Raw genomic sequence first — 12194 nt, forward strand, 5'->3', positions numbered from 1 at the left:
AATGGATAAGTGACCTGGAAGATAAAATAGTGGAAATAACTACTGCAGAGCAGAATAAAGAAAAAAGAATGAAAAGAACTGAGGACAGTCTCAGAGACCTCTGGGACAACATTAAACGCACCAACATTCGAATTATAGGAGTCCCAGAAGAAGAAGAGAAAAAGAAAGGGACTGAGAAAATATTTGATGAGATTATAGTTGAAAACTTCCCTAATATGGGAAAGGAAATAGTTAATCAAGTCCAGGAAGCACAGAGAGTCCCATACAGGATAAATCTAAGGAGAAACACGCCAAGACACATATTAACCAAACTGTCAAAAATTAAATACAAAGAAATCATATTAAAAGCAGCAAGGGAAAAACAACAAATAACACACAAGGGAATCCTCATAAGGTTAACAGCTGATCTTTCAGCAGAAACCCTGCAAGCCAGAAGGGAGTGGCAGGACATATTTAAAGTGATGAAGGAGAAAAACCTACAACCAGGATTACTCTACCCAGCAAGGATCTCATTCAGAGTTGACGGAGAAACTAAAACCTTTACAGATGAGCAAAAGCTGAGAGAGTTCAGCACCACCAAATCAGTTTTACAACAAATGCTAAAGGAACTTCTCTAGGCAAGAAACACAAGAGAAGGAAAAGACCTACAATAACAAACCCAAAACAATTAAGAAAATGGGAATAGGAACATACATATTGATAATTACCTTAAATGTAAATGGATTAAATGCTCCCACCAAAAGACATAGACTGGGTGAATGGATACAAAAACAAGACCCTTACATATGCTGTCTACAACAGACCCACTTCAGACCTAGGGACACGTACAGACTGAAAGTGAGGGGATGGAAAAAGATATTCCATGCAAATGGAAACCAAAAGAAAGCTGGAGTAGCAATACTCATATCAGACAAAATAGACTTTAAAATAAAGACTGTTAGAAGACACAAAGGAGGACACTACATAATGATCAAGGGATCGATCCAAGAGGAAGATATAACATGTGTAAATATTTATGCACCCAACATAGGAGCACCTCAATACATAAGGCAAATACTAACAGCCATAAAAGGGGAAGTCGACAGTAACACATTCATGGTAGGGGACTTTAACACCCCACTTTCACCAATGAACAGATCATCCAAAATGAAAACAAATAAAGAAACACAAGCTTTAAACGGTACATTAAACAAGATGGACTTAATTGATATTTATAGGACATTCCATCCAAAAACAACAGAATACACATTTTTCTCAAGTGCTCATGGAACATTCTCCAGGATAGATCATATCTTGGGTCACAAATCAAGCCTTGGTAAATTGAAGAAAATTGAAATTGTATCAAGTATCTTTTCCGACCACAACACTATGAGACTAGATATCAATTACAGGAACACATCTGTAAAAAATACAAACACATGGAGGCTAAACAATACACTACTAAATAACCAAGAGATCACTGAAGAAATCAAAGAGGAAATAAAAAAATACCTAGAGACAAATGACAATGAAAACACAACGATCCAAAACCTACGGCATGCAACAAAAGTAGTTCTAAAAGAGAAGTTTATAGCAATACAATCCTACCTCAAGAAACAAGAAAGATCTCAAATAAACTATCTAACTTTACACCTAAAGGAACTAGAGAAAGAAGAACAAACATAATCCAAAGTTAGTACAAGGAAAGAAATCCTAAAGATCAGAGCAGAAATAAATGAAATAGAAACAAAGAAAACAGTAGCAAAGATCAATAAAACTAAAAGCTAGTTCTTTGAGAATATAAACAAAATTGATAAACCTTTAGCCAGACTCATCAAGAAAAAGAGGGAGAGGACTCTAAAATTAGAAATGAAAAAGGAGAAGTTACAACAGACACCGCAGAAATACAAAGCATCCTAAGAGACTGCTACAAGCAACTCTATGCCAATAAAATGGACAACCTGGAAGAAATGGACAAATTCTTAGAAAGGTATAACCTTCCAAGACTGAACCAGGAAGAAATAGAAAAAAAAGAACAGACCAATCACAAGTAAAGTAATTGAAACTGTGATTAAAAATCTTCCAACAAACGAAAGTCCAGGACCAGATGACTTCACAGGTGAATTCTATCAAGCATCTGGAGTACAGCTAACACCTTCTCAAACTCTTCCAGAAAACTGCAGAGGAAGGAACACTCCCAAACTCATTCTACGAGCTCACCATCATCCTGATACCAAAACCAAAGCTGCTAGAAAAAAAAAAAGAAAATTACAGACCAATATCATTGATGGATATAGATGAAAAAATCCTCAACAAAATACTAGCAAACAGAATTCAACAACGCATTAAAAGGATCATATACCATGATCAAGTGGGATTTATCCCAGGGATGCAAGGATTCTTCAGTATACGCAAATCAATCAATGTGATACACCATATTAAAAACCTGAAGGAGAAAAACCATATGATCATCTCAATAGATGCAGAAAAAGCTTTTGACAAGCATTTTACCCATTTATGGTAAAAACTCTCCAGAAAGTGGGCATAGAGGGAAACTACCTCAACATAATAAAGGCCATATATGACAAACCCACAGTAAACATCATTCTCAATTGTGAAAAACTGAAAACATTTCCTCTGAGATTGGGAAGAAGACAAGGATGTCCACTCTCACCACTATTATTCAACATAATTTTGGAAGTCCTAGCCACGGCAATCAGAGAAGAAAATCAGAGAATCCTAAAGATGCCACCAGAAAACTACTAGAGCTAATCAATGAATCTGGTAAAGTTGCAGGATACAAAATTAATGCACAGAAATCCCTTGCACTCCTATACATTAACAATGGAATATCAGAAAGAGAAATTAAATTAAAGAAATTAAATTAATGGTGAATTAATCAATTCACCTTTGCAACAAAAAGAATAAAATACCTAGGAATAAACTTACCTAAGGAGGTAAAAGACCTGTACTCAGAAAACTATAAGACTCTGATGAAAGAAATCAAAGATGACACAAACAGATGGAGTGATATACCATGTTCTTGAATTGGAAGAATCAATATTGTGAAGATGACTATACTACCCAAAGCAATCTACAGATTCAGTGCAATCCCTAACAAATTACCAGTGGCATTTTTTACAGAACTACAACAAAAATCTTAAAATTTGTATGGAGACACAAAAGACCCTGAATAGCCAAAGAAATCTTGAGGGGAAAAAAACGGAGCTGGAGGAATCAGACTCCCTGACTTCAGACTATACTAAAAAGCTACAGTAATCAAGACAATATGGTACTGGCACAAAAACAGAAATAGAGATCAATGGAACAGGATAGAAAGCCCAGAGATAAACCCACGCACCTACAGTGAACTAATCTATGACAAGGAGGCAAGGATATACAATGGAGAAAAGACAGTCTCTTCAATAAGTGGTGCTGGGAAAACTGGACAGCCACATGTAAAAGAATTGAATTTGAACACTTCCTAACACCATACACAAAAATAAACTCAAAATGAATTAAAGACCTAAATATAAGACTGTAAAACTCTTAGAGGAAAACATAGGAAGAACACTCTGTGAAATAAATCACAGCAAGATCTTTTTTGACCCACCTGCTAGAGTAATGGAAATAAAAACAAAAATAAACAAATGGGACCTAATGAAACTTAAAAGCTTTTGCACTGCAAAATAAACTATAAACAAGATGAAAAGACAACCCTCAGAATGGGAGAAAATATTTGCCAATGAATCAACGGACAAAGAATTAACCTCCAACATATATAAACAGCTCATGCAGCTCAATATTAAAAAAACAAAAAACCTAATCAAAAAATGGGCAGAAGACCTAGATAGACATTTCTCTAAAGAAGACATACAGATGGCCAAGAGGCACATGAAAAGCTGCTCAACATCACTAATTATTAGAGAAATGCAAATCAAAACTACAATGAGGTATCACCTCACACTGGTTAGAATGGGCATCATCAGAAAATCTACAAACAACAAATGCTGGAGAGGGTGTGGAGAAAAGGGAATCCTCTTGCACTGTTAATGGGAATGTACATTGATACAGCCACTATGGAGAACAGTATGGAGGTTCCTAAAAGACTAAAAATAGAACTACCATATGACCCAGCAATCCCACTACTGGGCATATACCAGAGAAAACCATAATTCAAAAAGACACATGTACCCCAATGTTCATTGCAGCACTATTTACTATAGCTAGGTCATGGAAGCAACCTGAATGCCTGTCAACAGAGGAATGGATAAAGAAGATGTGGTACATGTATACAGTGGAATATTACTCTGCCATAAAAAGGAATCAAATTGGGTCATTTGCAGAGACTTGGATGAACCTAGAGACTGTCATACAGAGTGAAGTAAGGCAGATAGAGAAAAACAAATATCATATATTAACACATATATGTGGAATCTAGAAAAATGGTACAGATGAATCAGTTTGCAAGGCAGAAATAGACACAGATGTAGAGAATCGTATGGACACCAAGGGGGGAAAAGTGGGGGTGGTGGTGGGATGAACTGGGAGATTGGGATTGACATATATACACTAATATGTATAAAATGGATAACTAATAAGAACCCACTGTATAAAAAAAGTAAATTAAATTAAATTAAAAAAAAACAGTCTAACAAGACTAAATAATCATTCAGTCATTAAGCATAGTCAAAGACATTTAGTTCCTCTCCAAGGGCTGTAGATAATATTCTGAGCCATATCCTTTGAGCTGTCTTATAGATACTAAAAACCCCACCAGGTGGAAGAAGTTAACTGTATGATGACCAGACTGTAGCCATGACAAAAGCTGCCAGAATTCTGAGAACTGGCCTCAAAAAAATGGGAACAAACCTACCCTGGAACTGAAGATTAACCATACCTAAAACAATCAAGACGATGCTGATCAGATCACCACACGACCAATTTCAAGACGACTGTCAGAGCTGACACTACTGTTTCTACACGTAGCCCCCTCTGTCCTTTCCCTGTAAAAGCTCTTGCCCACTGACTGTTGGCGGCAGTCGGCCTTCGGACAGGAGTCCACCCTCCCTCACAGGTTGCCAGCCTCTGAAATATAAAGCAAACTTTCCTTTCCACCAACCTTGCCCCTTTGTTGGCTTTTGAGCAGTGAGCAGCTGTACCCCACTTTTGGTAACAATATCTCATTGTGGTTTTGAGTTTCTTTTCCCTAATAATTAGTGACGTTGAACATCTTTTCATGTCCCTGTTGGTCATCTCTATATCTTCTTTGGAAGTGCCTTTTCAGGTCTTCTGCCCCCCTTTTTTTTTTTTTTTGCGGTATGCAGGCCTCTCACTGTTGTGGCCTCTCCCGTTGCGGAGCACAGGCTCCAGACGCTCAGGCTCAGCGGCCATGCCTCACGGGTCTAGCCGCTCCGCGGCATGTGGGATCTTCCCAGACCAGGGCATGAACCCTTGTCCCCTGCATCGGCAGGCGGACTCTCAACCACTGCGCCACCAGGGAAGACCTCATTTTTAAAAAATAGGTCTTTATTGGAGTAAAATTGCTTCACAATACTATGTTAGTTTCTGTTGTACACCAAAATGAATCAGCCATATGCATACATATGTCCCCATAACCCCTCCCTCTTGAGCCTCCCTCCCATCCTCCCCATCCCACCCCTCTAGGTCATCACAAAGCACCGAGCTGATCTCCCTGTGCTATGCGGCTGCTTCCCACTAGCTATCTATTTTACATTTGGGAGTCTATATATGTCCATGCCACTCTCTCACTTTGTCACAGCCTACCCTTCCCCCTCCCCATATCTTCAAGTCCATTCTCTAGTAAGTCTGTGTCTGTATTCCTGTCTTGCCCCTAGGTTCTTCATGACCTTTTTTTTTTTTTTAGATTTCATATATATACATTAGCATATGGTATTTGTTTTTCTCTTCTGGCTTACTTCACTCTGTATGGCAGACTGTAAGTCCATCCATCTCATTACAAATAACTCAGTTTCATTTCTTTTTATCTGCTTTTTCATTTTAATGATGGTTTCCTTCTCTGTGAAGAAGGTTTTTTGTTTTATTAGTCCCATTTGTTTATTTTTGCTTTTCTTTCCCTTGCTTTTGGAGTCAGAGCCACAGAAACATCACTAAGACCGATCTCATTGAGGTTACTGCCTATGTTTTCTTCTAGGACATTTATGGATTCAAAACTTACTTTCAAGTCTTTAATCCATTTTGAGTAAATTTTTGTGTATGGTGTAATATAGTGGTCTAATTCCATTCTTTTGCACATGGCTGTCCAGTTTTCCCAACACCATTTATTGAAGAGACTAGCCTTTTAGGATAATTAACATTATCCTAAAATAGAGATCCCGATAACTTTCATTGGGGGCAGAGAATTTCCAAAATGAAAAAAAAAATCCTTAAATAAGGGATTCTAGAATAATACATACCTGGTATTCTTGATTTTTCTCCCGGTTCTCAATTGCTTGAAATAGCTCTTCACACACATTTGGAATGATACCCTTGTTTGCCCCAAACCCAATCATGGAATAGCTTTTTCCAGAGCCAGTTTGGCCATAAGCCAGGAGAGTAGTATTATAGCCTTGCCAGGCACTGTCCAGAATTCCCCTGCCAAGATCGTGGAAAACATCTCTCTGGAAAGAAGACCACAGGCATCAAGTTCAGCACTGACTTTTCACAGTACTCTTAAAATCTAATATTCTGGTTTTGGTGAGTTCCACCTTAGTTAGTATCATATGACTTTTACTTGAAATAAAACTCAGATGCTGTCTTAGAACCAGTGAAATAAAGCTGGCAACCAAAAAGGGATTTGTCAGTTTGGAAAACACTGATCACCACAAATCACCATGTATCTTCAACTAGGCAGTATTCATCAGTAATGGATTTGAGTATTTTATAGCCTTGACAAAACATGGGTTAGGTCTTTAAATTCAGCAATTAGACAAGAATTTCAAGGCACCAAGGGACACACACCAGTCAGAGTGTTTTCTGCTTTCTCTGTATTCTTTAATCCAAACAACGTCACAAAATTCCTACACTATAACTCACTGCTGCTGAACCTTCTTTCTTCTTCTTTTTTTTTTTAACAAGACCTAGTGGTTCTGAAGCCAACACACACATATACATATGCACCCTTTTTTTTTAAGTGGCAGACACAGATGCTTGTGCCCACAATTGCTTGAAAGAGAAGATGCGGTCTGGCTTTTATTATCTATCATTTGATTATCTATTATTATCTATTATGTTATCTATAATATGAGAGATATTATCTGTTATTGCCATAGCCAGCAATAATTCTCTTATTTGAGGCTGTCTCAAAGTGCATTTTCTTTTCTGTTCTCTAATATCCATAAAATAGTAAGTAAGCATTATACACTCCATTTGTTGCAATATATACATTTGTGTAATTTATATAATTTTTATTTCTGGGAAAGATGCACATACTAACGTAGTGTGATTTATATAAGGACAATAGGCAATAACCAATTTTCTTACACTATTCATTTCTCATGAGGAAGGAATAAAAAGTATTACACTGTAAGTGTTAGGGGAGCTCTAGGCTTAAAATGTGGAATCTGGCCAGTGGTTTTTCAGAACATTGAGACCATACTTTTACCAGAAAAATGTATTTATGTAATAGATATCCACTCTACCTTAGGAGCTATTAGCTGAACCTAAGGAGTGCTCACAAGCTTAGTAAAGTAACTGGTTTTGCTATCTTTTTTTCCTCTGTGCTATTTGGAGATTTGGGGGAAATGCTTTTATTGCCAATTTTTATGAATTGAAAACTTCAAACAAGCAACATAGAATTTTATTAAATAAACAAAATCTTAGAGAATAGAATCATTCTGTAAATTTTGTTAGCTCTAGAGTTTTCTGTATAGTTTTCCATTGAAATCTCTTTTGGGTGTCAGTGATTTGCATATTAGGTAAGCCAAGAAGTCACAGAGCTACATTTCTAGTTTCTTCCTGTTCTTCATCCTATCATCAACTACATGAAACATTTTCCTACACTACAGTATGTAAAACTATAATTCTGCAGTATCTTAATAGGTGATCAACAAAAGATAGGGAGGATGAGAGGAAAAGCTGTTGATAAAGTTAATCAAGTCTCTTTACAGCACAGTTCTTGCAGTCTTATAAAACTATCTTTTAAAAAACTGAGATAGAATTGACATATAACATTATACTAGTTTCAAATGTACAGCATAATGATTTGATATACGTATATATTGAGAAATGATTACCAGAATAAATTTAGTTCACAGAGTTTTTGTTTGTTTGTTTATTTTTTGGCCATGTGGTGTGGCTTGTGGGATCTTAGTTCCCCGACCAGGGATCGAACTCGGGCCCTCAGCATTGAGAGCACAGAGTCCTAACCATTGGACCACAGGGGAATTCCCCTAATTTTTTTTCTTGTGATGAGAACTTTTAAGATCTACTCTCTCAGCAACTTTCAAATATACAATACTGTATTGTTAACTACAGGCATACCTCAGAGATACTCTGGGTTCAGTTCCAAACCATCACAATAAAGCAAATAATGCAATAAAGTGAGTCACAAAAAGTTTTTGTTTTTCCCAATGCATATAAAAGTTATGTTTACACTATACTGTAATTTAGTAAGTGTGCAATAGCATGATGTCTAAAAAGACAATGTATACATCATAATTTAGAAATATTTTACTGCTCAACAATGCTAACCATCATCTGAGCCTTCATAATCTTTTTGCAATAGTAACATCAAAGATCACTGATCACAGATCACCATGAGAAATAAAAGATAAATTTGAAATATCGGGAGAGTTACCAAAATGTGACACAGAGACACGGAGTGAGCAACGTTGGAAAAATGGTATCAAAAGCCTTGCTTGATACAGGATTGCCACAAACCTTCAATTTGTTTAAAAAAGAAAGAAAGAAAGAAAGAAAAGAAAAAGAAAAAAAACACAACAACAACACTGTATCTGCGAAGCACAATAAAGCAAAGCACAATTAAATGAGGTCTGCCTGTATATCACCATGCTGTACATTACATCCCCAGGACTTATTTCCCTTACTGGAAGTTTGTAGCTTTTGATGACCTTCACCCACTTCACCCGTGTCCCACCCCCACCCCCCTCAAACCCGACACCCAACATTAACCCCTGCCTCTGGCAACAACCAATCTGTTCTCGGTATCTAAAAGTTCATTTTTAAAAAAGATTCCACATGTAAGTGATATCATATAGCATTTGTCTTTTTCTGTCCAACTTATTTCACTTGGCATAATGCCCCAAGGTCCATCCATATGCTGCAAATGGCAGGATTTCCTTCTTTTTTATGGCTGAATAATATTCCATTGTGTATGTATGTATATATACGTATATATACATTTTCTTTATCCATTCATGTGTCGATGAACACTTAGGCTGTTTCCATGTCTTGACTATTGTAAATAACACTGCAATGAATATGGGGGTGCAGATATCTTATCAAGATAGTGATTTCATTTTCTTTGGATAAACACTCAGAAGTGGGATTGCTGGCTCACATGGTAGTTCCATTTTTAATTTTGAGGGGAACCTCCATACTGCTTTCATAGTGTCTGCACCAATTTACACTCCCACCAAGAGTGCACAAGGGTTCCCTTTTCTCCACACTCTCACCAACACTTATCTCTTGTCATTTTCAATGATGGCCATTCTAACGGGTGTGAGGTGATATCATGTTGTGGGGTTTTTTAAATTAATTAATTAATTAGTTCATTTATTTATTTTTGGCTGTGTTGGGTCTTTGTTGCTACACACAGGCTTTCTCTAGTTGGGGCGAACACAGGCTACTCTTCGTTGTGGTGTGCAGGCTTCTCATTGCGGTGGCTTCTCTTGTTGTGGAGCACGGGCTCTAGGCACGCAGGCTTCAGTAGTTGTGGCAGATGGGCTCAGTAGTTGTGGCACACGGGCTCAGTAGTTGTGGCTCGCAGGCTCAGTAGTTGTGGCGCACGGCTTAGTTGCTCTGCGGCACGTGGGATCTTCCCCGACCAGGGCTTGAACCCGTGTCCCCTGCATTGGCAGGCAGATTCTTAACCACAGTGCCACCAGGAAGTCCCCACATTGCGGTTTTGATTTGCATTCCCTGATGATTAGTGATGTTGAGCACATTTTCATGTATCTGTTGGCTGTTTGTATACCTTCTTTGAGGAAAATGTCCATTTAATTCCTCTGCCCATTTTAAAATCACATTTCTTTTTGCTATTGAGTTATATGAATTCTTTATATATTTTAGATATTAACCTTTTATTAATATATGATTTGTAAATATTTTCTCCTGTTCTGTAAGTTGCTTTTTCATTTCATTGATGGTTTTCTTCATGTACAGAAATTTTTTGGGTTGAGGTACTCCCACTTATTTATTTTTGTTTTTGGTGTAAAATCCAAAATATCATTGCCAAGACTGAGGTCTAGGAGCTTACCCTCTATGTTCTCTTCTAGGAGTTTTATGGTTCCATGTCTTCATTCAAGTCTTAAATCCATTTTTTTAAAGTGGTGTAAGGTATGGGACCAGTTTTATTCTTTTGCATGTAGCTGTCCAGTTTTGTCAACACCATTTATTGAAAAGACTGTCCTTTCCCCAATATATGTTTTTGGTTCCTTTGTTGTAAATTAATTGACCATATATGCATGGGTTTATTTCTGGGCTCTCTACTCTGTTGATCTATGTGTCCATTTTCATGCCAATATCATGCTGTTTTGATTACTATAGCTTTGCAATATAATTTGACACCAAGATGTGTGATGCCTCCAGCTTTGTTCTTCTTTCTCAAGATTGCTTTGACTATTCAGGGTCTTTTATGGTTCCATACAAATTTAAGGATTGTTCATTCTATCTCTTTGAAAAATGCCATTGGAATTTTGATAGGGATTGCATTGAATCTGTAGATTGCTTTGGATAGTATGGACATTTTAACAATATTAATTATTCCAAGCCATGAGCACAGAATATCTTTCCCATTTATTTGTGTCTTCTTCAATTTCTTTTCATCAGTGTCATAGTTTTCAGTGTACAGGTCTTTCACCTCTTTGGCTACATTTATTCCTCGGTATTTTATTCTTCTTGGGAAAAACTCTTTATTGACATAAAATTAATATTCACTAAATTCATCAGTTTAAAGCACACAGTTCCATAAGTTTTGACATATGTATTTGGCCATGTGACAATCACCACAATCAGCGTTTTTTAAAAGTTCTCTTGTGCCCCTTTGCACTTAGGCCCTTCTTCTCACTTTCAGCCCCTGATGATTTACTTTCTGTAACTATAGTTTTGTTTTTTCTAGAATTGTCATTTAAGTGGAATTGTATAGTGAGCAGTCTTTTGTATATGACTTCTTTTACCTACCACAATGCTTTGAGATTCATCTGTGTTGTTGCATATAATCATTAATTCCTTTTATTGCTGAATTGTATTCTATTTTATAAATATATCATAATTTTATTATCCATTCACAAGTTGATGGATATCTGAGTTTCCAGTTTGGGACTATTACATATAAAGTTGCTATGGACGTTTGTATATAGGTGTTTGTGAGAACATATATTTTTATTTCTCTTGGAATTGCTGGATTGTATGTTAAATGTATACTTAAATTTTAAAGAAACTGCCTGTTTTCCAAAATAATTGAATCTTTTACATGGCCATAGCACTGTATTAGAGCTCCAGTTGTTCCATTCATGTATGTTAACACTTGATACTGTTTTTAATTTTTGACATTTCTCATGTATGTGTAGTATTCTCTCATTGTGGTATTAATTTGCATTTCCCTAATGACTAATAAAGTTGGATACTTTTTCATTGGTTTTAGGCTATGTTGTAATTTATATATCTCTGTTGGTGAGGTCTCTGATCAAATTTTTTGCTATTTTCTTTTTATTTTGGCCATGCTGTGTGCCTTGTGGGATCTTAGTTCCCAGACCAGGGATTGAACCCAGGCCCTCAGCAGTGAAAGTACTGAGTCCTAAGCACTGGATCACTAAGGAATTCCCTGCCATTTTTAAAAAATTGACTTTTCTTCCTTTTTTTCCCTTAAGTTGTAAGAATTCATTATATATTTTGGGTACTTTATCATATATATATTTTGCAAATATTTCCTTTCATTATGGCTTACCTTTTCATGCTCTTATTGGTATCTCTCAAAGAGCAAAATGTGTTTTTAATGGGTCTCATTTATCAAA

General features: G+C 36.6%; 1 protein-coding gene across 1 annotated transcript in view; it reads right to left on the minus strand.

Moving 5' to 3' along the window:
• LOC136118419 (kinesin-like protein KIF28P) overlaps positions 1–12194 on the minus strand; it is an 85101-nt gene that overhangs the window by 50817 nt on the left and 22090 nt on the right. The window contains exon 3 of the mRNA XM_065871692.1: positions 6417–6620. Coding sequence (XP_065727764.1) covers positions 6417–6620 — 204 coding nt within the window. The remainder of the gene's footprint in view (positions 1–6416; positions 6621–12194) is intronic.

This window comes from Phocoena phocoena, chromosome 1, assembly GCF_963924675.1.
Source record: "Phocoena phocoena chromosome 1, mPhoPho1.1, whole genome shotgun sequence".
NCBI lineage: Eukaryota > Metazoa > Chordata > Mammalia > Artiodactyla > Phocoenidae > Phocoena > Phocoena phocoena.